Source organism: Scardinius erythrophthalmus (assembly GCF_964197995.2).
Source record: "Scardinius erythrophthalmus genome assembly, chromosome: 13".
NCBI classification, from domain to species: Eukaryota; Metazoa; Chordata; class Actinopteri; order Cypriniformes; family Leuciscidae; genus Scardinius; species Scardinius erythrophthalmus.
Window position 1 is genome coordinate 8,067,553 of NC_138233.1, and position 26,450 is coordinate 8,094,002.

Sequence of the window (26,450 nt, forward strand, 5' to 3'; positions counted from 1 at the left end):
GCAGCGTCTCACTGTCAGCCGTTTAAATATGATTATGACTATGGCCACGCCCACTAGAGCTGGAAACAGATTGTGTGTCAAAAAAAAAAAAAAACCTTGGCGTTTTTATTTATTTATGTTGAAGAATCTCTTTCTCTTTTTTTTTTCCTGATTAACTTACTTACTTCATAATATCTCAGTATTTTAAACAACTGGTGTATTATTCTGGTGTTAGTAAGGTAGCCTACTAAATTTTAGTTCATGCATAATTCACAAATAAATTGCCATTGTTACTGGAGCAGTCAATATTACAGGTCTACTTTGAACTATCACCATTTATTTGACTTATTGACATTTATGCACAAGAAAAATAGAAAGGCTAGAAAAAAAGTAGCTTGTCGTTAAATTTGACTCAGATAAAAAATGTATCATATGCATGATATGTCTAACGTCAGATGTCTATCTGATGATGATATGAATGTTAGTTATTAATGGTTTAACCAAACGTAACCTACAAATCCCCGTAGTGAAGCAACCAGGTTCAGCTGCATTTGACCTAATACCAGACTTAATTTCCTCTTCTGGCAATCTGGTGTGATTAAATGAATGAGAGCATTCATGACTAAACATTAAATTGCTTTTCATGTTAAGATCTGACAAATATCTTTAATTATCCTTAATCCTCAACACCCTTAACCACGACTGCATTCTTCTATCATTGTCACACCTAGTGACTTTTGTTAATCCATCACAATTATAGTAAATCAAGAGAAACTTTTAAAAATAAAATGTAAACACATAAGTCAGGTTTTTTTGAAATCGTAAAAACTACTTCGCATCAGAGACATCTTTCCCTGTTTTTATGTATAGGAGGACTACACAACACATTGAACAAACTGCATCAATGCATTATTTATGATCAGTGCTTCACCATTCGCGCTCGCTACTGCCATCTAGTGAATACTTTAAACTGTTACATTGAGAGTCAAACCAGCATAAAGATCAAATTAGCTGTTTCTATTTTTAAGTGTATCGCAGGTTAAACTTAAAAAGGTTAACAATCTATTTACTTGGCGATCTGTCTGTCTGTTTTTCAATCTATTTTTAATAACTTTTGCGTTTTTAATTTTTATTATATTTTATATTTAATTTATATACGATTTTAAATAATTTAATAATCGTTTTAATTTGTTTATATTGATGGCTAAAAATTTGTTTTGAAAGGAAAAATCTGCTCGCTCGCTAATGGATTTGTCTCCCCTAAGCGATCAAACTCGATTGCTTTGGTCTCGAGTCACATGTTTTGACAAGTAAACATGGCGGACGAGGACCCAAACACGAAAGTTGAATGCGAGGACGTTCCTGCAAAAGAAGAAGACCCAGAGGCTACGGAACCGGTGCAAGATGATGTCGCCAATGATACCGACGAGGCCCAGAAGGACAAACCGGCAGACAGCTCTTGGTCTGCGCCGATTTTGTCGTTTGCTCGTAAAGCGTCGGAGACGCTGAGCATCGGAGTGAATCATTACAGTGCGGGGTTAAAGGGATCTGACACATCACAGCACACCTCTGACATCCCTGAACCCATAAAGACAGCAGGTAGGACACCTGTTCCTCAGTCTGACATTTAATTATGGGGATAAGAACGTTCACTGACTGCACTTACTTGCTAAGATAAGTAGTCAATAACATAACTAACATTCAAGTATAAAGTACCAGGGTATTCCCATGATATTGTTTATAAACACACATGCACGTACCATGGTAATATCACAACGTAAATTGGTAGTTGACAAATAACTTCAACATAAAAATATTACGTCCAGATTTGTATGAATGGATAAGGGAATGTGTATTTTATTACCATGAAGTTTTAAACCTTTTTGCTGCCTAATTAAATAACTCTAAAGTGTGAAACGAGTATTTAAAACTAATACCGCATGAAGTGTCATAAATCAGGGGTTTTCAGTCTTAGATGCCACAGACTCCCAAATATAATCATCCTTGTGTGAGGAGGGACCCTCATCCTAAGGTTTTAAAAGACAGCTACTGCATCTGTTAGGCAGAAATATCCAATCCTACTCTGAAATATTTATTTATAAATGTTTTATATATAAATGTATATATATATTAAATGAAACGTGGAAAATATTGTGTGGAAAACATTTAGCGAGTTACATTATTAAGTTTTTTTTTAACTCCTATACTTTTTATACTATAGTACTGTGCTGTTGGTGTATTATTTATTAAAATCTATTTTAGTCAGTTCAATAAAGTTTTTTTTATTTTAATTAAAAAGTCTGGAGCCCTGGGGCAGCTCGGTTCCAGAGTTATGCCCATTCAAAGCTGTATAGGAAGTGGCCGTATCTCGGTCCAGGGAGGTCCCTGGGCTCGGGACTCTGGACTCTTGAAGGTCCCCTCAGGTAATCCCTGACCCCAGAGTCCTGAACCCCGGGGCGGCTCCCTTCTTGTGTAACGTCCGGTTATACATGGGCGAGTTCCAGAGAAAACGGCCGATATCTCGGTCCGGGGATGTCCCAGAGGCTCGGGACTCTGAGGTTGAGCGGGGGCCCCTGGAGCAGCTTGGTTCTGAGGTGGACCCTGGTCTGATGGGACCGATTTCTCCACGAGGGGGGCTGCTGGAAGCTCGGGCCTGGGTGCATTCGAAGGGGCCCCTCAAGACCTTTCATCGACCCAAGTTAATTAATTAAGTAATTTTTTTTGACACTTTTTCTCTTCTAAACGTTTCCATAGACCCTCTAGCTCTCCCCTGTGGCCCCTGGACCCCAGTTTAAAAACCCCTGTCGTACTTGACATGAGAAAATAATGCATTTGCTTGATGAGAAATATGAAACTGCATGAATAATAATTATACAGTGTACTAAAGTAAAAGTAATTAAAAATATAGCATATCAGTCTACTACTGAAATGCCATGTTAACCTCCCAAATACTAAGGTATAAGAATGTATTAAAATTTCAATACTATGTAATATGACAAAGAACCATGAGATTACCAATTGATAGCATATAAACACACCAGTACAGTTTTGTAACAGAGACCTAGACACCACAAAACCATTCAGAAGAATGTCCAGGTCCAAGATATTGGATCAAACAGGTTAATCTATTCATGAGCTGAATCCTTGCAACTCTTATCTGGCCTTAATTCAGCATGATTATAACAAGCGACTTATAAATTTAAGCTGAAACATTTTAATACAGCCAGTGTTATATGTTGCCCTACATCTGTAGCTTCTTTTATATATAATGGCAACAAATGACATAATTGTTTTTTAGACCATTACAGCGTACAGGAATTGGATAATGCACCTGCTTCCTGACTGGATATTTTTTCTCTAGCAGGAACTTCCACTTCCCCTCAAGTTCCGTTTAAGGCTTTTATTTGTAACTGTAATACTTGAGTCTTTGTTTTGCGTTTGCACTTAATTACACTGACTCACCAGTTAAACTAACCGACAGTGAGCTGAGTGAGTGGTTTTGCAGATGCCACAGGAAGTGTTTGCTGTGTTTGTGTGTTAATGCATCTGTGTTGTCTCGGATCTGTCCAGCTGTGAAGGATCCCATGGTGGTGGAGCGGTCGAACCTCCTCAGCATGATGAAGCTCAGCATTAAGGTTCTGATCCAGTCCTCCCTCAGTCTCGGACGCACGCTGGACTCTGAGTATCCACCTCTGCAGCAGTTCTTCGTGGTTCTGGAGCACTGCCTTAAACATGGTTTAAAAGGTGAGATGGGACATAAAGCTTAACTCTATCCCCACTAGCGTTTTAAAAATAAAGTTACCAGCCAGCGCCAGCATTTTTGATCATTTTCACAAAACTTTCATGGCCCCCAGAATATTTTGTTGTATAAATATCTGAACATGCAATATATATATATATATATATATATATATATATATATATATATATATATATATATATATATATATATATATATATATATATATATATATATATACTGTGCAAAAGTCTTAGGCATGTTAATATCCCCCCACCCCCCAAAAAAAATTATATTAACATGCCTAAGACTTTTGCACAGTACTGTGTGTGTATATATATATATATATATATATATATATATACTGCTCAAAAAAAATAAAGGGAACACTTAAACAACACAATGTAACTCCAAGTCAGTCACACTTCTGTGAAATCAAACTGTCCACTTAGGAAGCAACACTGATTGACAATCAATTTCACATGCTGTTGTGCAAATGGAATAGACAATAGGTGGAAAATATAGGCAATTAGCAAGACACCCCCAATAAAGGAGTGGTTCTGCAGGTGGTGACCACAGACCACTTCTCAGTTCCTATGCTTCCTGGCTGATGTTTTGGTCACTTTTGAATGCTGGCGGTGCTTTCACTCTAGTGGTAGCATGAGACGGAGTCTACAACCCACACAAGTGGCTCAGGTAGTGCAGCTCATCCAGAATGGCACATCAATGCGAGCTGTGGCAAGAAGGTTTGCTGTGTCTGTCAGCGTAGTGTCCAGAGCATGGAGGTGCTACCAGGAGACAGGCCAGGACATCAGGAGACGTGGAGGAGGCCGTAGGAGGGCAACAACCCAGCAGCAGGACCGCTACCCCCGCCTTTGTGCAAGGAGGAGCAGGAGGAGCACTGCCAGAGCCCTGCAAAATGACCTCCAGCAGGCCACAAATGTGCATGTGTCTGCTCAAACGGTCAGAAACAGACTCCATGAGGGTGGTATGAGGGCCCGACGTCCACAGGTGGGGGTTGTGCTTACAGCCCAACACCGTGCAGGACGCTTGGCATTTGCCATAGAACACCAAGATTGGCAAATTCGCCACTGTGGGTTGTAGACTCCGTCTCATGCTACCACTAGAGTGAAAGCACCGCCAGCATTCAAAAGTGACAAAAACATCAGCCAGGAAGCATAGGAACTGAGAAGTGGTCTGTGGTCACCACCTGCAGAACCACTCCTTTATTGGGGGTGTCTTGCTAATTGCCTATATTTTCCACCTATTGTCTATTCCATTTGCACAACAGCATGTGAAATTGATTGTCAATCAGTGTTGCTTCCTAAGTGGACAGTTTGATTTCACAGAAGTATGACTGACTTGGAGTTATATTGTGTTGTTTAAGTGTTCCCTTTATTTTTTTGAGCAGTGTATATGACCCTGCCTGGATCACAAAACTAGTCACAAGTAGCACGGGTATATTTGTGGCAATAGCCAACAATACATTGTATGGGTCAAAATGATAGATTTTTCTTTTATGCCGAAAATCATTAGGATATTAAGTAAAGATCATGTTCCATGAAGATATTTTGTAAATTTCCTACCGTAAATATATAAAGCATTTATTTTGAATACAGCACAATTGTGAACATAAATTAACAAATTTAAAGGCGATTATTTATATATATATATATATATATATATATATATATATATATATATATATATATATATATATATATATATATATATATATATATATATATAAATAATCGCCTTTAAATTTGTTAATTTATGTTCACAATTGTGCTGTATTCAAAATAAATGCTTTATAAGGTATTCTATACATGATATATATACATGTATATATATATTTTTATAAGAGGTCTCTTATGCTCACCAAGGCTACATTTATTTGATCCAAAAATATTGTATTGTAAAATAAATTATAAAATATTGTGAAATATTTTTTTCCTATTTTAAATAACTGTTTTCTACTTGAATATATAGTAAAATGTAAATTATTCCTGTGATGTCAACGCTGAATTTTCAGCTACATTACTCGTCTTCAGTGTCACATGATTCTTCAGAAATCAATCTAATCTAATATTCTGATTTGCTGCTCAAGAGACATTTATTATTATTATCAATGTTGAAAACAGTTGTGTAAAAAATTTATTTCGGGACTTTTTGATGATTAGAAAGTTCAAAAGAACTGCATTTATCTGTAATAGAAATCTTTTGTAATATTATAAATGTCTTTACTGTCACTTTTCATAAATTTAAAGGTCCCGTTGCATGCGATTCCATGTTTCAAACTTTAGTTAGTGTGTAATGTTGCTGTTAGAGCATAAATAATATCTGTAAAATTATAAAGCTCAAAGTTCAATGCCAAGCGAGATATTTTATTTAACAGAAGTTGACTACAAAAAACGGCTCGATTGGACTACACCCCTCTACATCCTGCATTAGTGACATCACCAGAACCGTTTCTTGACTAACCTCCGCCCACAGGAATGCTCCCTCAACTCTACTGGCTACTTGCGCACTTCTTATAACTTAGCCTACTGTGTTTACTCAGCTCTTACGGTGATTTTCTGAAGTAAAACTGACGCTTCATCTTTTGTGTGATGTACAATAAACTTTATTAAACTCATCAGTACATGTTTGATCATCATTCAGACAGCAGACTTGTAGGCTATTAATAAATAATGGATACATAGCCTACAAGCAGATGACAAATACGTTATAATAACCGTAATTAAACTACTAAACTATACCTGTTTCATCTCTATACAGCAATCTGACTCTGTAGACATTATTGTCCGACTCGAAATGAACGCCGTTACTGAGAGTTTCTGATATTATTATCATTCCGTGAGATGAATTTTTCCTGACAGACTGAGCACGAGCTCATGAAGCTCCGCCCCCTGTGCCGTCCAGCAGCAGCTCATTTGCATTTAAAGGGGACACACTGAAACAGGTCGTTTTTCTGAGCCCCAAAAAATGTCAATTTAAACATGCTGTAAAAAATGATCTGTTGGGTATTTTGAGCTCAAACTTCACATACACACTCTGGGGACATCAGAGACTTATTTTACATCTTGTGAAAAGGGGCATAGAACGGGACCTTTAATGCATCCTTGCTGAATAAAAGTATTAATTTCTTTCATTTTCATTTTTTGTGAAATTAACCAGTTTTTATGGCCTAAATCCTGCATGTTTCTATCTTTCCTCATGGGCAGTGAGGAAATCTTTCATTGGTCAGAATAAGTCAATCTGGGCTCCTCTGGAGTTGATAGAGAAACTGAGCCCCGAGTCAGCTGATATTGCCACCAGTGTGCGTGATATGCCTGGAATCAAGTAGGTGCCCATCACCCACAGGCGTTTGTCTTGTATGTAATATCATGTTTGAATCAGTGTAATAGGAGAGCATGCATTTGCTCTTTACATTCATTAGGTTTTGTGTTGTTTCAGAACAGGGCTTGGTCGAGCTCGAGCGTGGCTGCATCTGGCTCTTATGCAGAAAAAGATTGCAGACTACATGAAGGTGCTTATTAATAGAAGAGACCTTCTTGGGTAAGAGCAGTTAAGTCATTGAAAAAAAATCTTCAATATTTAGACTCTTGTATAGAATTGATTTGATATCATACAAAAGGTTGCAGTGCTATTAAATCCTGTGTTTCCCAAAGTAAATTCCTGCTTTGTTTCTTTCTCAGGGAATTTTATGAGCCTGGGGCTCTTATAATGGAGGAAGAGGGGACTGTGATCGTAGGGATGCTGGTGGGTCTGAATGTGATCGATGCAAATTTGTGTGTGAAAGGAGAGGATCTGGATTCTCAGGTGAAACACATAGCCATTAAAAACCAAGCTGCCAGATGTGCTCATTGACACTAAACACGGCGTTCTTGTTGCTGCAGGTGTGCGTCATTGACTTCTCAATGTATCTAAAGGATTTGCAAGCAACTGAGACCACACAAGAGTGAGTGTGTGATCATTTAGCAAATAATAGTGAAAATAAAGATTTTGTCATCGCTTACTCACCCTCAAGTTGTTCCAAACCTGTATGAGTTTCTTTCTTTCTTTTGAACACTTTTACAGAATGTTGGTAACCGGACAGTTGACGGTAGCCATTGACTTCCATAGTAGAAAAAAAAAAAACCTATGGAAGTCAATGGCTACCTTCATTAAAATATCTTCTTAAGTGTTTAACAATGACTTGAAGGTGAGTAAATGATGACAACATTTTTGGATGAACTATCCCTTTAATGTCACGATTGTATTCTGTGCAACAATGTTCAATAATGTTGACCTTTTCGGATTCTTTAACTGCTAACAGTGATTCAAAAATGACAGCCATTCTTGACCAGAAGCACTACATAGAAGAACTGAACCGGCATCTGAGCTGCACGGTGACGGACCTTCAGGTCAAGATGGACTCGCTGGAGAAGACCAACAGCAAACTCATTGAGGAGGTGAAAACACTGTACACAAAGAACTTTCTATGGACTTTATGGGTCTGTTTACACCTGATCACTTCATGCGTTTTCTCTGATTGGATACCTATCTGGGGTGCGTTTCCCGAAAGCATCGTTGGCCAACTATGGTCGCAAGTTCATCGCAATGTCCATTGAACTCTATTGGTAACGACGGAACTTGCGACCATAGTTGGCCAACGATGCTTTCGGGAAACGCACCCCTGATCGTGAAAAGACCAGGCGCCTCATGTATAAAACCTTCCGTAGATTTCACCCTAAAATTCCATTTATAAACCTAGTCAGCAGAAGATTGTGCGTACGAATCTCCACCCCGAAATTACCAACTATGGAGCTTATCATGCCTACTTTTACTATGCATAAAGTCATCTATGGTGAATAAAATGCAGAGAAGTAAACAAAATGCAGCGTAAATTTGCATAAAGCATGGGAATTGAAGATTGAATTGCGGAAACACCTTTGTGGCCAACAAGTGTAAATGGAAACGTTTTAACAAATCATATAGCTATCCAATCAGTAAATAAACATGAATTGACTAGGTGTAAACAGGCCTATGGTGTGCTTTTGCATATTTTGATTTGTTGCTTATAAATCATTCACTACAGAATTAACATGAAAACATTTTTATTTATTTTGTCTTGTATACAGCTTACAGCAGCCACCGACAGAATCAACGCTCTGTGTGAAGAGCAGGAACAACTTAAACAAGAAAATTCTAGTATTCTTCAAAATAGTCAGAGGAAAGAGGAGGTGAGAGTTACAAGATGAATGTCTGTATGAAATAATTAGTAAAAAACACTAGAAAAAAAATGTGAGGAGCTTAATTTTACCTCTTGAACTGCTAATGCTGATAGCCTAACAATGGCCAAAAATGGGTTTATCACTAATCGTTTTGTCAAGTCACCTTTATTTATACAGCACTTTATACTCTACAGATTTTCAAAGCAGCTTCACAGTGATAAACAGGAAAATTACAATCAATGACTCAAACTTCATCAAATATGAGACAAATTCTAGTTCTGGTGTAAGTCAGCTCTAAACAGACAATCGTGTCATTATTCAGCTGAAGTCAGTTCAGTGTTGATTCAGTTCAGTTCAATAACTGTGTAAAGTTCATCAATTATGAAATGAGTTCAGCTTGGACCATCATCCAGATCAAATCAGTTCAAGTTTTGTTCCCATCTGAGTGTCAGTGCAGGCAAATCAACAATATCATTTAATGTTAAATGCCATTAAAACCCCAACTAAGCAAGCCAAATGTGACAATCGCAAGGAACCCAAAATCCAACAGGTGAAATGGAGAAAATAAAGGTAATTCCAAAAAAAGTGACCTATCATCTGGCCAGTTTTATTTACCAAGTGAAGACAAATTTGCCTCACATTTGGAATGTTTTAGGTGACCATGCAAGACAGCCAGGTGGAGCTGGAAACATATCGGCAGACACGTCAGGGTTTGGATGAAATGTACAATGTAGTTTGGAAGCAGTACAAGGAGGAGAAACGAATCCGGCAGGTAAGAACGCAAAATAATCCAGCTCTGAATGTACAGTTATTTTTGATTTGGAGTCAATATTGTATTGCATGGTACATTGGCCAGCCAAAAAAAGTCGCTGTTTGGATTTAAATAGGCAGTCTTAAAGTTTTTAATGTTGTTTATATGTCTATGTGGTGTTTTTAATATGCTTTAAGACAAAGCCATTTTGACTAATTTATCATAGCTCAGTGTATACTAAATTAAACAAGGGTGTAGAGTTACATTCAAGCTATTTTAAGGTATGAAGAAATATTTTTCACAGGAAAATAAACGTTTAAATGTGTCATTTTAGTGATCAAAGATGAGTTTTAAGGGATAAAATGATTGACTACAGGAGGACTTTAAGCGTCTATGATTGGATCATTATTGCAGTGATTATTATGTTTCTAGCATGTTGTATGTTTGGCAACAGTTAATTGATGGAGTGTGTGGCCGGGCAGTGTATATAACATTGTATAGAGCCAATCGCATGCACTGTGTGTCCAATCAGGAGCTACAAAAGGAGCTGGAGCTGCAGATCGGTATGAAACAGGAAATGGAAGTCGCCATGAAACTTCTGGAAAAGGACACGCACGAGAAGCAAGACTCGCTGGCCGCACTACGACAACAACTGGACCAAGTCAAGAATCTCAACATACAGATGTTCAACAAAGCACAGGTGTTACATTGTTTTTGTCTGTACAGCATGATGTTAACTGGAATAGGATAACTTGTAACCAATTGAAACGTATATCTTTTCGTCTGACCCATAAGGAGTCTGACCGAGTGGCTCAGAAAAAGGTGGAGGACATGGTACAACTGGAAAAGAAGATGATTCAGATGGAGGCTGCCATGAAAGAACTGGAGCAGAGGTGCACATTTAAGGAATAATTCACCCAGAAGTCACTTACTCGCCCTTATCTTGTTCCAAACCTGGATAAATCTCTCTTTTTTTTTCTTCTTGCTTTGGGGGGAACAAGTCATACAGGTTTGAAACAACATAATGACAGAAGTTTCATATGTATGATATGCAGTGTATGGACTTTTTCTGAAACCTTTTAAACACAAGCATTTGCTCCTCAGACTTCAAAATTCTGAAAATGTGCGCAAGAATTCAGATGAAAGCCAGAATGAGCTGAAATCGGAGATGAAGGGGAAAGTGAACGCTCTGCAGAAGCGTCTCGCCGACCTCGACACGCTCAGGTAGTGTGAATGGGCTTCTGTAAACTAACTTTGCAGTCATGTTTTCACCCCTCAAGATCTTGATTTATTACAGGGTTCCCGTAGGACCTTAAAGAGTCTTAAGTTCAGTTGGATCAAATGTATGGCCATAAGAAGTCTTTGGCTTCGTTTACACTATCAGTCCAAATCCGATTATTTGTGTATCCGATTGGAATCTGATCTAAAATTATCGACTATCCACATTGTGTATCGCAACTGTTCGTGAACATAATGACAGTATATTAATTGAAAATGTATCAAAATAAACAGAAAATACTTAGCTAGTGATTGTTTTGAACATGTTTTGGACTTCTAATAATTATAATAAGAATTAAAAACATATTATTTTAGCTAAAGTATTTGTGTCAATACTTTATGCCTTTTGCCCCATCCTAGTGAGCCTTTACCCTGTCTGTGGGGTAAAACATACATTAATCAAGATTTTTAAACAAATAAACCACTTTTATGATTTATCTTACACACGAAATATGTTGCCCCATCAATGTTCAATAAAAGCATACATATTTTTTCTGCAATCATACACTATGGGAGTAGTGAAAAGCGTGTTTTTCTTAAGGTGTGCCATTAGCCTTGTACTCTCTCAATATATATATTTTTTTGATTTCTAGAATCTTTATCATTTTGATTCTTATGTTGATTTTATAATTCTTCAAAAAAAAAAAATTGAAGGCTGAAATGGTTTGTGAGCTTTATCATTTGATAAACCTTTTTATTTTTGTCAAAACATGTATTATTTGAACTTTTATTATGTTTTTTAAATCTTTTTTTTTCAGTCATTTTGTGGTTTTTGATGTTTCTTCACACCACCCATATGGTAATAAATGATTTGTGCATGTCTTAATAAACTGTAAAGCCTTAAATTTGATTGTAAAAACCCTGCAGATACCCCGTCATTCGACTCCATGTTGTTGCTGTTCTGTCTTTGTACAGGGCAGGCCTGGAGTCCGAGCTCAGCGTGGAGAAAGAACAGCGTCAGAACATGCAGAGGGAACTCCAGCGAGAACAGGACAACAGCACAGAGCTGCGCACACAGCTCCAGCAGCTGCAGGGCCTGCAGACGGTCAGATACACTGCTGCTTTAACCAGGGCAGACAATAAATCACTTGACGTTCTACAAAATCAAAGCAAGAATGAACATCTTTTCATTTTGTCGTGAATAAATGACTGCTTTGATCCAGCATGCTGCACCTTTGTTTCCGCAGGAGCTTCTTGACCTTCGACAGGAGAAGAAGCAGCTCCAGCAGTTGTGTGAGGAGCAGGAACAGGCTCTACAGGAGATGGGACTTCATCTCAGCCAGTGAGACCGCTCTATCTTCATTTCTCTGTCACCCCTCCTGTCTGATATCACACACTAGTCTTACTCTAAAATCCCACTTTCAGATCCAAACTCAAGATGGAGGACTTCAAAGAGGTCAATAAAGCCTTGAAGGTAAAAGAGCTTCATGCAAGTTCACCTTTGTTCATTTGTACAGCCAAGCAAAGGTTAGTAGTCCTCGCCAAGTATAAGGTCCTTGCACACTGAGTCCGAAAATTTCGCATGTGTTTTTTTTCGTATTGGTGATTCGGTGGCTCTGAATTGTCAAAACACCGTTCAAAATGCTTGCTACGGATGCGAAAAACAGAGAAAATCGACCCTGATTTTTTTTTATGGCGGACAAAAGTTTCGGAAGGCAGTGTGCAAGCGTGATTGACATAACATGATGTCGTATTTATTTTTTTATTTATGCGAATTTCGGACTCAGTGTGCAAAGGGCCTTTAATGTTTGCTTTATTAAACTTTAGTGTGTAACTCGACCTACACTGCTACATCGTCATTATAATGGTGCTTGAGAGATGTTAAAACTTTACTAATTGATCAGACTTAAAATTCCAGATGGACAAGACAATAAAACATTGAGGGCTCAAGCTTGGAAATTGAATTTCAAAACATTATTGCAGTATATTTTACATAAATAATTAAGAATTATTATAAAATTCCTGTTTGAATCCAGTTTATCAGGTTTCTTAGTTTGTTTCTATGTATAATGTTCAAAGGTTTGTGGTTGGTAAGATATTTAAGTACTTTTGAAAGAAGTCTCTTGTGCTCACCAAGGCTGAATTTATTTGATAAAAAAAAAAAAAGCAGATTTATTGTGAAATATTATTGCACTTTAATATATATAAGCTTCAGTGTCACATGATCCTTCAGAAATCATTCTAATATGCTGATTTGGTGCTCAAGAAACATTTCTTATTGTTATCAATGTTGAAAACAGTTGTGCTGCTTAATGATTTTGTGGAAACTGAAAATTTGATGAATGGAAAGTTCAAAAGAACAGTATTTATTTGAAATTGAAATATTTTGTTACATTATAAATGTCTTTACTGTCACTTTTGATCAATTTAATGCATCCTTTCTGAATAAAACTTAACTTCCAGTATCATGATCATGGCAATTGATGTTGTAATTTCTGTTCTCTAGGGTCAGGCCTGGCTAAAAGACGACGAAGCTACGCAGTGCAAACAGTGCCTGAAAGAATTCTCAATCGCTCGGAGGAAAGTGAGTGAAGTTCCACTCTGTCAATCACTATGTCTCAGTCCTTTGGCGAATAACTCCACTCTCGTGTTTCTGTTTAAAGCACCATTGCAGGAACTGTGGAGACATCTACTGCAGCAACTGCTCTAGTAATGAGCTGGCTTTGCCCTCGTACCCCAGACCCGTCCGCGTATGTGACGTCTGCCATTCGCTTCTGCTCCAGAGGAGCTCCAGCGCCTCCTGACCCTGATCGTGTGTGTGAAACTACAGGCCAACTCTAATAATCAACTCTTGATCTCTTTGTATTTTTAACACTTATGCATTGATTTCTTGTGGCACCACTGGCTTCCGTTTGACTAAACCTTTTGATTGTTGCAAAATCATATGCAATGTTTCTTTGACAGGAAGACATTAGGATAATTGACTATTTATTCTGATAGCCTTCATTATAGGGAGCGAACTAACACTTAGAAGCCTTTAATATGTTCACAAAGAGTGAAGGTAGAAGAATAATTTTTCGATACTCTTCGTGCTTTTTAGTCTTTAGTTGTGTCTCCTCTTATCAAAATTGGACTGAATGACATTTGTAATGGTTTTGTAAATTCTGATGAGTGTAAAATTTAATGAGACATGGCGTAACTGAATTATAATATTTTTTAGCTTATATGTGCTTGTACTATAAAGATTGAATCCACAGACTGTCTTACAAACACACACCACTATCAGAGCTCACATCGGTCAAAATGGGGGCTAGTTATTATATAACGTCAGTGGGTATGTGTGAATTATTAAAGAAAATGTATCAACCATTCATAAACTATCAAATGCAAACGTTTGCATAACTATGGTTTTATAAACAACTTGAACATTTCTTCTGCTCTTGTCATGAATGAGGCTCAAAGTCTAAATGATTTTTCCTTGTCCAAGGGTATAATTACATTTATCGTATGCAAGACTAAAGCGCAAATGGATTGTATTTTCTTTGACTTTTTTGGCTCATACCAGTCAAAGAAAAATCAACTTTTTTTTTTTTTATAAAACTTTGTAAGGCTCTCTGAAAACAAAATGTATATTTTAGATTGTATGACAGTTTTCTGTGTTGTACGCTCTCTGGTCTCCTGTTCATAAAACTGTAATGAAGTCTCTGGAGATTTTATAGAATTGTGTATGGTTTAATAAACACTGCCTTGAAGTATGAATCCATCTGTGAAGACATGAGGAATCAAAACATTTGTCCACTGATGCACTACACTGAAATCACAGGGGGGAAGCAAACGCTTTTCCAAATGCAAACAGTAACATGCATCTAAATGAAACCCCTTCACTACCCATCATGCTTTATAATTATACAAAACCTTAAACTTGTACACTCTTTTTAAACTTTTGGCCTGGATTAAGCATTAAGTACATGCAAAACACCTTTGCTGGAGCGAAAAGTTTAAGATATGATGTGCTACATTCGCTGACAGAGTGAAACCTCCATGTGCAAAGACGTCAACCTGTACTAAAGGCTTTGATAAAGTTGGCCCGTAGTATCCTGCAATGAGGACACAAAAATCACCTCTTTTTATACTCGACTGTAAACAGATTTACAGGCACCTCTCCAGTGTGATACATGGGCTGTGTCACATTTCAGCAAATAAAGAGCTTCTCTTTAACATAAATTACTAACTCTAGTAAAAGGATTTTCCTCAACCATGTCAACAGGGAAAAAGAAATGTACTTGTGTAAAGCTCCGAAACACAACTTAGAAGGGAGCAAGGAACAAAGAGCAAACAAATGAAAGAGGACACAGTTCAAATTAAGGTTTGTCATAGATAATAAACCAGCTATGAAACCCCCGGAGGCTACATCCCCCAGCCTCCCCCCATGCCGCTGCTGAGGCCGTTCATTCCCATGGATCCGCGGCTTCCTCCGCCGTAGTAACTGCTGCCCATTCCGCCCTGATTACCTGACAGGAGGGAGAAATACACATTTTAGGACCAGGGAGTTCTCAGTGCGGAGAGAAATCATCATTTCTACTATGATTCTCAAGGCCCAGTCACATGACAAGCAATGCAGGTTTGTCATTTAAAATTGCGCATAAACATTCAAAGCAATAACATGCATTTCACATTATAATTATTTTTTTTTTTTTTACACTGACACCACACGTGCAATGAAACCCGGTGAACTGTTTGGCAATCAATAACTGCTGTAAAAAGTAAGGTGGGGACAAAGTTGAAATCCAGTGCCAGAGATAACATGCATTGACGGAGGTCATGTGATAGGGCCTTCAGTGATGCATCAAATTCTACCTCACTTGGACCCCTAACAATTCCATTGGCTGGAAGAACTCACTGCAAATTCCTTTTGGAACCCAATTATTAATCCCAAAATGCATCATCAGCAACATGCATCAAAAACATAACATCAATAAATGTTTTTTACTTTAATCTTGTGTCCAAACTGTCATATATAAAATTGTGTATTTGATTCAGCTGGTAAGCTAGCCTACATGCAATCACAAACTTTAATTGAGTTGTGCTCTGTGTTAAATATCACCACACCTTTTCTATTTTTTTTTTGGTAAAAATCTCAGAATTTTAGGATATTGAAGGATACACATTCATTATATTTTAGGTATCACAACAGAAAAGATACTAAAAAGGCAATGTAAAATCCAGACAAACTTTATTAAAATGATAATATTGGCATTGGAGTACTGTTTAATGGTGATTGTATTTACCTGATCAGCTACAACAGGATAACACGAAAGGCTTTTTAATCGGGCATTACAAACAGCTACCCCTAGGGGTCCAAGGGCGATAGGATTTGGCATGGAACCGGCTAGCAGAGCTACGGAAGAGCTGACACTCACTGTAGTCACTGTAGCCCCCCATGCCACTCTGGTTACCATAACCACCGCTGTAGCCAGAGCCCATCTGCTGGCTGCTGTGTCCGTATGACGACTGGTTTCCTGCAGAGCAACAATAACGCATCTCCTAATAGCTGCTTAGTAAGAGTTACTCATTGGTGAAGAAGAGGTGAAGAAGAGTTCTTACCCATACCGCCCATCATTTGGCCACCATATCCTCCGCTTCCGCCCCCTGCCGTTGAGTTCAGGAACAGCTCCACATAACGGTGCTCTGCATGAGAAATAGTGCTGGTATTTAGGCTCCAGATTATCATCTATCAAACTGTTCAGTTTGCTTCAAGAGAAGAATTCAGACGTGTTAACAAAACCTGCACTTAATGAAAATCATTTGGTTCCAATATTTTATCTTTAGCTGATCGTAGATTCATATCTGTTTTTTCTGATCTTTTCCATTATGCACCATATGTGGTCCTAAATGAGATACAGGTCTGAAGTTTTAAAATGCAACCTCAGTCTGAAAAGTCATATCATCTCAACATTCATCACAGTTCTGCACCGATGACAGTCACTCCAAAGATTATACATTCTGGCAGTTCTTTGGTCACTCTGTGAATAAGGAAGTTTGCAGCAGATTTAGTCAGTGGAGGGACAGAGAAGCTGTTATACTCGTATGTACTACAGTGACAGCTCTATACAAACAAAACTTGAGGGAAAACACTATATGAGAAGAACATTGCTCTCTTTCACCTCATCCTCCTTATCGCCAGCGCACAAATTTGCTGGCTTTCCCGGCACACCACCTTATAAATAAATGCATATGACCTTCTATGACTTATCAGTTCTATGGCCAGTTCGCACTCAAATCTGATATTGACCACTTTAAAAAAAATCACTTGAGCACTAAGGCTTGCAGTGTGAATGTAGCTATTCCCTCTCCTAATACTTACGCATATTGGCTTTGTCCTTTGACATGGCGGCCACAGCGTCCTCATGCGTGGCAAACTCGACATCCGCCTCGCCCGTCACTCTCCCATCAGGACCGATCTCCAGGTGAACACGCACTGGGTTCAGTGGGGAGAAGAACTAGAGAGGACAGCATGGACACAGACAGTAAACTGGATGCAATATAATTCAATAAATGCTTTACATTAACAAAGTACACAGTCTGGAAATAAACAGGTATTTGTGAGTATAAGGACTCACGTTATATATGTCTGTCTCAGTGGCTCTGTACGGAAGACCTCTCATGTGCACACAGTGCCCCGTTGTGCTCTGAAATGAGGAGCTGCCATCTCCGTAACGACCATCTTTGATTCAAATAAGAAAAAGAAAAATCCTGATAAACCTTTCACTGTCTATTTTTCTTAACTGTGCATGAGTATGTTGAGAGGAAGCTGTTGAAATGGAGAAAAATTCAAAGATTTTTTTTTTCATTTGGCAAAAGCTTTCTTATCTAAAGTGACCTAGCAGTCAAAATCTGTACAGGTATAGTATGTAAGTTTCGCCACTAGAGGTCGCTTATTTATAACAAAAACAAAGGCGTAGCTTGCTGACGCTGTGAACGAGCATGGGATTATGGGAGTTGTCCTCTTCAGCTCCACAGCCAATGAAAAGCAATCTGATGGGATTCAGGCGGCTGAGTTAATGTATTTAAGTTTTATTAACGTTACTGTTGAATGAAGCAGGGTGTGGCCGAGAGACTGGGACATTTAGCCTTGCTGTTTTTGTTATGCCTATATGCCACAGTCAGCCGCTGCCACTCCTTTGGTTTTGTTATTAATGTTTATTTTACAATTAAAGTTATGTTTAACATCCACCTCCATCTTCCCTGAACTTGAACTTTGTTACAGTTACATTTGATCACTTAAATATACATTTTATTTCATTCTGATGAAATAGCCATAAGTGCTGAATTACTACTCATACAGGTCACTTTACTTAACGAATTAAAATTGTGGGGTAACACATCGCAAAACAATCATACTAAAACACATTTGTGCGTTTAAAGTTATGTTATATGAGTTGCATTTGTTGCACATTGTCGTAAGCTAGATTGATATTACAATATTATATTAATGAAGCTGGACGACTTGTGTTGCTAAATGGCAAGCAATTAATTTTAAAATATTGTATGGTGGAGAAATGATTACTACTTTTTACTACTACTTATTGTTACTGTTACTACAAATAAAGCTCTTTCTGATTATGCTATGTTAGCCCCTTGACAAAATAGTGTTGTCTCGGAGGCATGGTACAAACATGTTATTCGAGGTAAATCAAGAAAACGAGATTTAAACAATAAGACTAAATCTAATAAAACACATGATACATTAAAGGTGCTGTATGTAGTTTTTAGCGGCCTCTAGCGGTGATGTTTCAGATTGCAACCAATAAGTTTACAAGCGCATGCTCTTACGCGTGCTCGAATTTATGAGCGAGCACTGTGGGTACCGGCCAGACTGAGATGTAATACACAAAGCATCCCACAACATGCTGGAAACTAAGGTAAACTCCCACTGCAACGTTACAATAATAGGCTACTTTTATCAGCTTGACGTTGAACTAATGCTCCATGCTCGTACCATGATAAGTATGGACCCTATCAACCGTGCCGAATTTTGCCACTGCAAGCACCACTTCACATTTTCTTCAGGAAATGTACATTCTAGGTTTGTAGATAAGGTTTCTCCATGATTCAAATGCCCTGCCGATGTTGATCCGTGTTTTCTCACCCGAAGTTCATGCGATTCACGTCTGGCCTTACGAGCTTCAGCAGAAAAAACTTTTTTTTTTTTTTTTATCAATATGTGGAGTTTGTGTTGGAGTCTGTGTTTTGCTGGGCGCAGGTCGTTTCTTAGTGTTATCAGACATGTCATAAGTTGCAGTGTCGTCGCTGTTGAGTGTAAAGTCAGTAGGCTAGACGAGGCGAGAGGCTCGGGAGCGCGCATGCAGGTGACGTCACTGGCGGTAAATCCGACCCGGGACCTTCACATAAAAATAAGAATACTTGCTTTCAGAGGTAATAGCAAAACCCGCAAAGTGGATAATTTTAATGTGAGATTACAACCCCTTCACACACAGGCAATAAAAAAAGGATTCGTTTTGGTAGAAAAGCTACATACAGCACCTTTAAACCATCTTTGGTGTTTCCACGGTTTCTACGGAAGTAAATCGAGGGCAAAAATCTTACATATTGTGCCTTTAACTATTATGTTGTAACTGTAAACAGATTAGCATAGGGTGTAAAGCTTTAGGTTAGATAATTACATAACAGTAATGTAATATTGTATTATATATTGACTGTAACATTCTGTGATTGTTCCTGGTGCTAGCAACACCAAGGTCATGGGTTTAATTTCCAGGGAACGTATGGACCGATAAAAAGGTGATTATATTTAAGTATATATATAAAAAGACCTTACCAAACCCAAACTTTTGTACAGTAGGTCAATCTATCTAATGTTCCAGGTTAAACATTATTAAGCTCTAATGTTTGCATTTGTTGCATAATGTTGATAAGCACCAAAAATAATTTACCCCCACCGTAGCCTCCACGTCTCATTCTCTCAAAGGAGACTCCTCTTCCCATGCTGTTGTATCCGCGGCCTCCTCCCGGCCTGTCGTAGGGGCCCGGTCTCTGCATGCCCATGACCTTACGCTGGGGTTCATAATGTGTGCGCACTTCCGCGCGGCTGCTCTTGAAGATCTCTATATACCTAAGGACATAAAGATAGAGTGATGGCACCATGGTCTAGTGGCAGAAGACAAGAGCATTCCTGCGTGCAGTATAAATAAGAGCTGTCTGAAAACGGGTCTAATGAACAAACACCCTGAGTTAGAATGACTCTGGGATGACACTAATTAACAGTCAGCGTCTCCGTTCAGTGACTTTACGTAACAGTTTCCGAAAAGAAAAGAAAAAGAGACACAGAGAGACAAAAATAAATAAAGCACCCTTATATATTTAGTTTCATTCAACCCTTCATTATGAAGAACTTTTCTTATGGTCACCCGAAGGTGTGGTGTGGTCTCAATGGACTGACACGCTGCTTTCGTTCTCTGCTAGCAAAGCACTTCAGACAGTTAGGGTTAACTTTGTATTACCTGTTTAACTGGGTCCTCATGATCTGAAGTCTTCAAAATGGTAGAAACACTGACAGATTCCTATTGCATTAGGCTTAGTGCTGAGTGGCCATGTGACTATCGGTCAAGCAGGGAGGGCTGATGCCAAACATCTCAAAAGCCCCAATACTGCGGGCGGGCGTACACTGTGTGAGTTCAGACACACCACTGAACACGTTACGAGTCAGTTAACCTGATGATCGTGTCGAAGCAGCTGGTACACGACACGCAATCACATGAGCTTTCGCTCTAAACACGGAGACTGCTTTCAATGTTGCTACTATAGCTTTGGATAGAAAAAAAGAAAGAAAATAAAAAGACGAGTGTGCAAATGATTTGGCGAAAAGCAAAGAACAGCACATCAATTCCTTTCAACAAAACAACTAGAGTGTGTGTCAGTGTATGCGTGCTGTAGAGTTGCAGCCACAGGGCTATAATAATATTCATAGATGCTAAATAGATGACAGCCTATGTGAATAGGTTTAAAACTTATCGGGAGGTGCCCGCAAACTACCCTGCTCAGCTCGTAATTCCTCTCACACAATTCCATGAGCATTCAAGCATCAAAGATTATTAACGCTAAAAATCGTAACGTGTACGCCCGGCTTAAGGTAATGTCACAATTAACGTTGATCAGCAAAATTTTCACAGGCGAAATCAAATAATTTGAACAGGAATCAATCTACCCAATAGGAGACTGGCCAACAGAAAGCAGCTCGGTTTGAAAGTAACTTCAGTGTGAGCAAATGACAATTTACAATGTACCTTTTTGCCTGTAAAATTTTGCTAATGTAGCCGCACTTTTAATGAGTCTGGCTGACATATCTGTCCATTACAACCCAAAATGCAAATTCACCAGCTTGTCAAAAAGTTTAAATATCTACTAAGCTCTTTTCCTCTTTAAATCTACACAGCGCAGCTCAATGGTTCACTCAGCACTAAAAACGGATTAACAGCTGGGCTTCATTTTCCTTGTTTTTTGTTTTTTTTTTGTCATCAAATCATCTGTGGTCATGTCTTGTCATTTCTGCAGTGGATGATTTAATGAGGTGAACACCATAAGAAAAGCAACGTATCCAGGCAACCAACCAGCCATCCCCACCTGTGCCCTATTCTTTCCTTGTGTTTCTTTAGAGCCTTTTCGGCTATATCCTGTGAAGCAAACTGCACGAAGGCCTCCCCCGTACTCCTCCCCTGGAAGTCCACCGGCAATGTTATCCCATTTGGCACGATTTCCAACCCTTCAACCCAAGGACAGATAACCCCAGTGGGGGACAAATTAAGTCACAAGCCCATTAACAAGACTTTATATTACTCTATGGGTTTCTCTTTATGTCAAATGAGAAATGATACTAAATAAACATACCAAATGGGGCCGCAATACCTTTTCTGGAACAACTTATGGAAAATTTGGTGCAAGAAAAAGAAAAAAGGGTCACTTAAAGCAAATGTCTATTGAGAGTCTGTCTCAACCCATCTCTGTTTGTTTGGAAAGCCCCAATAAATGCCTAGATTGTTGTACACTTTTTTTAGGTATATAAAAACTACAAAAAGGGCTGAGGCAATTAAGTACAATTTCTGATAATTACATTAAAGGGATAGTTCGTTCAAAAATGAAAATTCTGTCATCATTTACTAACCCTCATGACGTTTCAAACCCAGAAGACTTATGTTCATCATCTGACACAGGGATGGAAATTAACTTTTTTGTCCACCGGCCACTGTGGCTGGTGGATTTCAAAATCTACCAGCCACTGAATGTTTTTACCAGCCACTTTCTTGTTTTTAACCGACAATGTGTAACTGCATGTGAAAATTAATACTACAAGATCTACTATACTCAAGCAGTTTATTTAATCTCAAGTCTCAATTAAATACTGACATTCTCTCTTTCTCTCTTATACACACACCATGAACTGATATACATTTCATTAAATGAGTAGGGAATATTAAACATTTGGATGATTTGTGGTCTTTTATGGCTTCCAGTTAGGGCTGCAAGATTATGACAAAAATCATATTTGTCGATTATTCCCTTGAAATTGTAATTACGATTATTAATTACGATTATCATAATTCACATTGAATGATGTTTTGAATAGTTTGGCCATGGAACCCACATTTCCCCATGGTCATCAAGCTGCGACCAACCTTTTTAGGAATTATGTAGGCCTATTATAATACATTTGTTTACACAAAAATTGTTGACACACACAAGTTCTGTCCCCCTTAACATAATAAAATATAAGAATATGACTAATACTGATAAATAAACAGTATAGGCCTACAAGGTTAAGCTATTAAATAGCAGTCTCAAACTAGTTTTTGTTAATACAATCTTGGTATGAGCCACCACAGTCATATAAAAATATAGAAAAAAACAACAAGTGGCATTTTGAGGTTATGGAAACAACAGTTTGGCTACCATGGTGATACACAATACTTACAAGAACTGTTAAAGAAACATGGAAGCTGCTTCTGATAAATAGAATGAACATCATACCTGCATGCAAAACACATGACGTACCAATAATCTGATTTATTTGTATTTTACTTTTATTTCGTTACTTACTAATTTACGACGTTGCATGCTCGTATTTCTTTTGCGCTTTAGTGAAGTGATACAGCGCGCGCCGGCGCATTTGCGCGTGCAATTAAAGAGTGCAGGCTACGAGCACAGTGTAACGCTGACAGGACATGAAATTTCGTTTTTCTGAGATGAGATTTTTTTTCTTTACAAGTTATGAAAATAACGATAGAATAATGACACTGACATATAGCCTGACACCATCTCGTCTGACCGCAGATACTGAATCTGGACAACGCGGGTTTTTTATATAGTGAAGCGATATACAGCGCGCTCCACCGCATTTGCGCTTGCAATTGAAGAGTGCGCGCTACTGCAATATAGCGGCTGAGAGAACAGGAAAGTCCGTTTTTCTGAAGTGAGTTCATGTTTTCTTTGCAGACCTCTTAACGCCTGCGATGTAACGCCACATTTTTTTTGAAGGGTGTGCCTCTTCTAGTGTCCTCCGTCCGGGTGAAACAGTATGCTATTTTTATTTACCCGCCACGGTGGCCGGTAGGTGAAGCGAGTTTACCCGCCACAACACAAAATCACCCGCATTTGGCTGGTGGCGGGTGCTAATTTCCATCCCTGATCTGACAGTTCAAAATGTAGGTCTTAAAATAAATCCATATGAAACAATCCGTTTAATCCAAGTCTTCAGAAGAGACGTGATTTAATTCAGGCTTTCAATCACATATAAACATTGATCACCGAACAATCTTTACACCATTCAATTTTGGTAACGGAAGCTCTGGCATGTTCGCTTGACGTGCAAGGACCAATGAGGTTCATTCTCGTGTTAGGCAGCACGCTAGAGCTTCTACAAGAACCAATGAGGTTCATTCTCACAAGTACAGTTGAGCTTCTGATTATATTCGCTGATCAATGTTTATGTGTGAATAAAAGCCTAAATTAAATCTGTTCATCATATAAAGTGATCAAGTCTCTTCAGAAGACTTGGACTAAACCCCTTCATTCATATGGATTTATTTAACGATCTCTTTATGAACCTTTTGAAGTGTCAGAATTTTGTGTGAATAGACTTTCAATGGAGGGACAGAAATCTCCCAGGTTTCATTAAAAATATCTTAATTTGTGTTTCGAAGATGAACAAAAGACTTTTGAAACAACATAAGAGAGAGTAAATGATGACAGAATTAAAATTTTTGTGTGAACTAACCCTTTAAAGGACAAAGCTGAATAAAAAGTGACCCATCTTGGTCCTTCTGGATGATCCAATTCTGGAGATTTAATACAAATTTCAACTAATCCTAATTTTAAAGATTAAATGACTAAAACTGAGTACTTTGATTTAAATGATCAAAGTTCATTTATGTGCAAATGATGGTCCGATGAGCTAAAATACACCTTAGATGTAGGCATACTGTTTAATTTTGTGTAAAGTGGGGAATTTGAACTTCCTATCAAACATACCTGCAAAAAATTGGACAATTTCCTCCTTGCTGCATCCGAAGGGCAGACCGCGAAGCCTAACCAGGCCGTCTCCTCCTGTGTCTGGGCAGTTCGGTCCGGTGTGCTTCAGAACCCAGTCCATCTCAACACTGTTGGATTTGAAAACTGAAACCACACATTAATCAATCAGCATTTTGCCATGAATTATTAAGGATCCTAACTAAGGCAAAAGGAGCTGCCTACCTTCCACGTAACGGTGCCCCATGGTTTCACGGTCTTTCTTCACTGCGATTTTAAGACCTTCCTCCGATTCAAACTCTACAAATGCCTCTCCACTTGGTCGTCCTTCCCGTGTATATGTGAAGTGTATGCTTGTTCCATTGTTCGCAATTTTGCATTCTATAATAAAATTTAGCTAGAATTAGTCAAGCAGGAAATAAACTATGGGTGTAACAATATATCGTGTCACAATATATCGCAATACAAAAATGCAACAATATGTATCGTGGATAGTTCACCCAAAATAAAAATTACCCTGTGAGAAAAAAATTCAGTTTTCAGAGTCAGTACTAGATTAAACTACAATATATTATGTTGAATATAATGTATAATAATGGGGGAATATTAGTGGGTCCTGATAATGCTTATGTTATAAGTCTTATGTTACCAGTAAAAAGTGGCCTACATTATTTTAAATATATCTAGCCAGTGACAGAGTGCGTCTAAAATAATTCTGTATTTTCAGGTTCAGAATCATAAATATATTTATTCTTGTGTCACCATTGTCCAAGCCTATTCATTTACACCCACAATGTTATATCAAATTTAACATTTAATCAACAGTACGTTTTTTCTTAACCTTTTATTATACGTCTTCGCAATAATATCGTATAGTGATATGTATCGAATCGTGAAATTAGGGTATCGTTACACCCCTAGAATAAACCATAAGGAGAAAATATGGAGATTTAAGCAGAGGCTCTTTTACCTGAGAAAAACCTCTGGACTTCATCAACAGAGCAGGACCAGGGCAAACCTCTGACTCGCACCACAAACCCCTCTCCATCCGCCATGCTGGAAATAACCCTGCTTTAACAAAATATTAAATACGTCAATCTATACACTACAGTATTACATCCAGACTAATATACGTTTTAAAATGAACTGTATTTCATAACGTTTTATGCATCTCAAATGGAGCAACACTGCATGGTTAACAACCCAGACATACAACATATAAGGCAAAATGCTCAGTCAAAAACACTCATATAGTTTATTCAAAACACACACATACAGGTCCAACTAATAAAAAGCTAAACCAATCAATCATGCACCTAAGCATTCCATATTCAGCCAAAATGAAAAACCAAAAGAAGACCCTTTTAGGCATAAAATAATAGTTAATAGTAAATAGTTATATTTACTTCATAAATGGGAAACTGTTTTGCATAACTGATGAAACGAAACTGTTAGCTTTAGCGAGCTAACTTAGCTGAACCACATACCTTCTGATAAACCCCCCAAAGACGCTTCGTCTACTCAACCGAAGCAATCCAATTTATCTGCCCCTTAATAAAGTATTTTATCACTTCTTATATACGTCTATAATAATTAAATGAATAATAAAAAACGAGAAACTGAACGGCGCCCGCGTATGAACGGGAGATAAACGGCGTTCTTCACCGGATTCTAACCGAAACTAAAAGAGGCGTTTGGCGACCCCTCCTGTTTGGAGTGTGAAACTACAGCGCTCTAAATCTGTATGACAAAAAACATTTTCGTACATGACATCTGATTTTGCGAAACAAACCACTGATCTATATAGAGTCTTTTTACAGATCATCAGTGAAACAAACCCAACAGATATAGGAAACTATTACTATTTACTCAGGACTATTACAATTCGAAACAAACCTTTTACAACTGTGTAAAGTTTCTATTTACAAATTATAATCATTAAAAAACGACTTAATCACTACTTAATCATTGATTGGACCAATTTAAGATCAATACATTTTCTTAA

The 26,450-nt window shown here is 38.1% G+C and overlaps 2 protein-coding genes across 15 annotated transcripts; one reads left to right on the plus strand and one right to left on the minus strand.

The window, feature by feature from the left end:
• The first annotated feature begins 1,259 nt into the window (after positions 1 to 1,259).
• rufy1 (RUN and FYVE domain containing 1) lies at positions 1,260 to 14,669 on the plus strand. Of its 2 annotated transcripts, none has more exons than XR_014031333.1 (17): positions 1,260 to 1,578; positions 3,550 to 3,723; positions 6,946 to 7,063; positions 7,178 to 7,279; positions 7,420 to 7,543; positions 7,621 to 7,682; positions 8,040 to 8,175; positions 8,845 to 8,946; positions 9,593 to 9,709; positions 10,221 to 10,388; positions 10,484 to 10,581; positions 10,793 to 10,912; positions 11,882 to 12,011; positions 12,154 to 12,248; positions 12,332 to 12,433; positions 13,413 to 13,490; positions 13,570 to 14,669. XR_014031333.1 is itself a non-coding variant. In XM_081382352.1 (17 exons), exons 1-17 carry the CDS (start codon positions 1,296 to 1,298, stop codon positions 13,708 to 13,710), a joined length of 2,097 nt encoding a protein of 698 aa, XP_081238478.1. In that variant the 5' UTR covers positions 1,260 to 1,295; the 3' UTR covers positions 13,711 to 14,669. The 2 variants fall into 2 exon arrangements, 1 of the variants encoding a protein (XP_081238478.1); XM_081382352.1 differs by having other exon boundaries at positions 12,332 to 12,380.
• Positions 14,507 to 26,158, minus strand: hnrnph1 (heterogeneous nuclear ribonucleoprotein H1). 13 transcript variants are annotated; one of them, XM_081382363.1, is made up of 11 exons: positions 25,933 to 26,158; positions 25,416 to 25,516; positions 24,671 to 24,826; positions 24,449 to 24,592; positions 21,548 to 21,686; positions 19,861 to 20,039; positions 17,527 to 17,630; positions 17,271 to 17,406; positions 16,517 to 16,594; positions 16,327 to 16,425; positions 14,507 to 15,417 (listed from the first exon to the last, which is right to left on the minus strand). In XM_081382363.1, exons 2-11 carry the CDS (start codon positions 25,498 to 25,500, stop codon positions 15,314 to 15,316), a joined length of 1,224 nt encoding a protein of 407 aa, XP_081238489.1. In that variant the 5' UTR covers positions 25,501 to 25,516; positions 25,933 to 26,158; the 3' UTR covers positions 14,507 to 15,313. The 13 variants fall into 13 exon arrangements, with proteins under 13 accessions (XP_081238489.1, XP_081238486.1, XP_081238487.1 ...); XM_081382360.1 differs by having other exon boundaries at positions 16,511 to 16,594; XM_081382361.1 differs by having other exon boundaries at positions 16,511 to 16,594; positions 25,416 to 25,513; positions 25,933 to 26,132.
• Between the last annotated feature and the right edge of the window lie 292 nt (positions 26,159 to 26,450).

Bases quoted from the DNA above. Each gene is read 5' to 3' on its own strand.
- hnrnph1 (XM_081382362.1), bottom strand. From the start codon at position 25,877: ATGCAAAACAGTTTCCCATTTATGAA. The intron at 25,517-25,851 runs GTAAATATAACT...ATTTTGTTAAAG, and splicing joins AACAGTTTCCCATTTATGAA to CAGGGTTATTTCCAGCATGG. The intron at 20,040-21,547 runs GTGGGGATGGCT...TTATGTCCTTAG, and splicing joins AAGGAAAGAATAGGGCACAG to GTATATAGAGATCTTCAAGA.
- rufy1 (XM_081382352.1), top strand. From the start codon at position 1,296: ATGGCGGACGAGGACCCAAACACGAAAGTTGAATGCGAGGACGTTCCT. The intron at 1,579-3,549 runs GTAGGACACCTG...GGATCTGTCCAG, and splicing joins TGAACCCATAAAGACAGCAG to CTGTGAAGGATCCCATGGTG. The intron at 8,947-9,592 runs GTGAGAGTTACA...GGAATGTTTTAG, and splicing joins ATAGTCAGAGGAAAGAGGAG to GTGACCATGCAAGACAGCCA.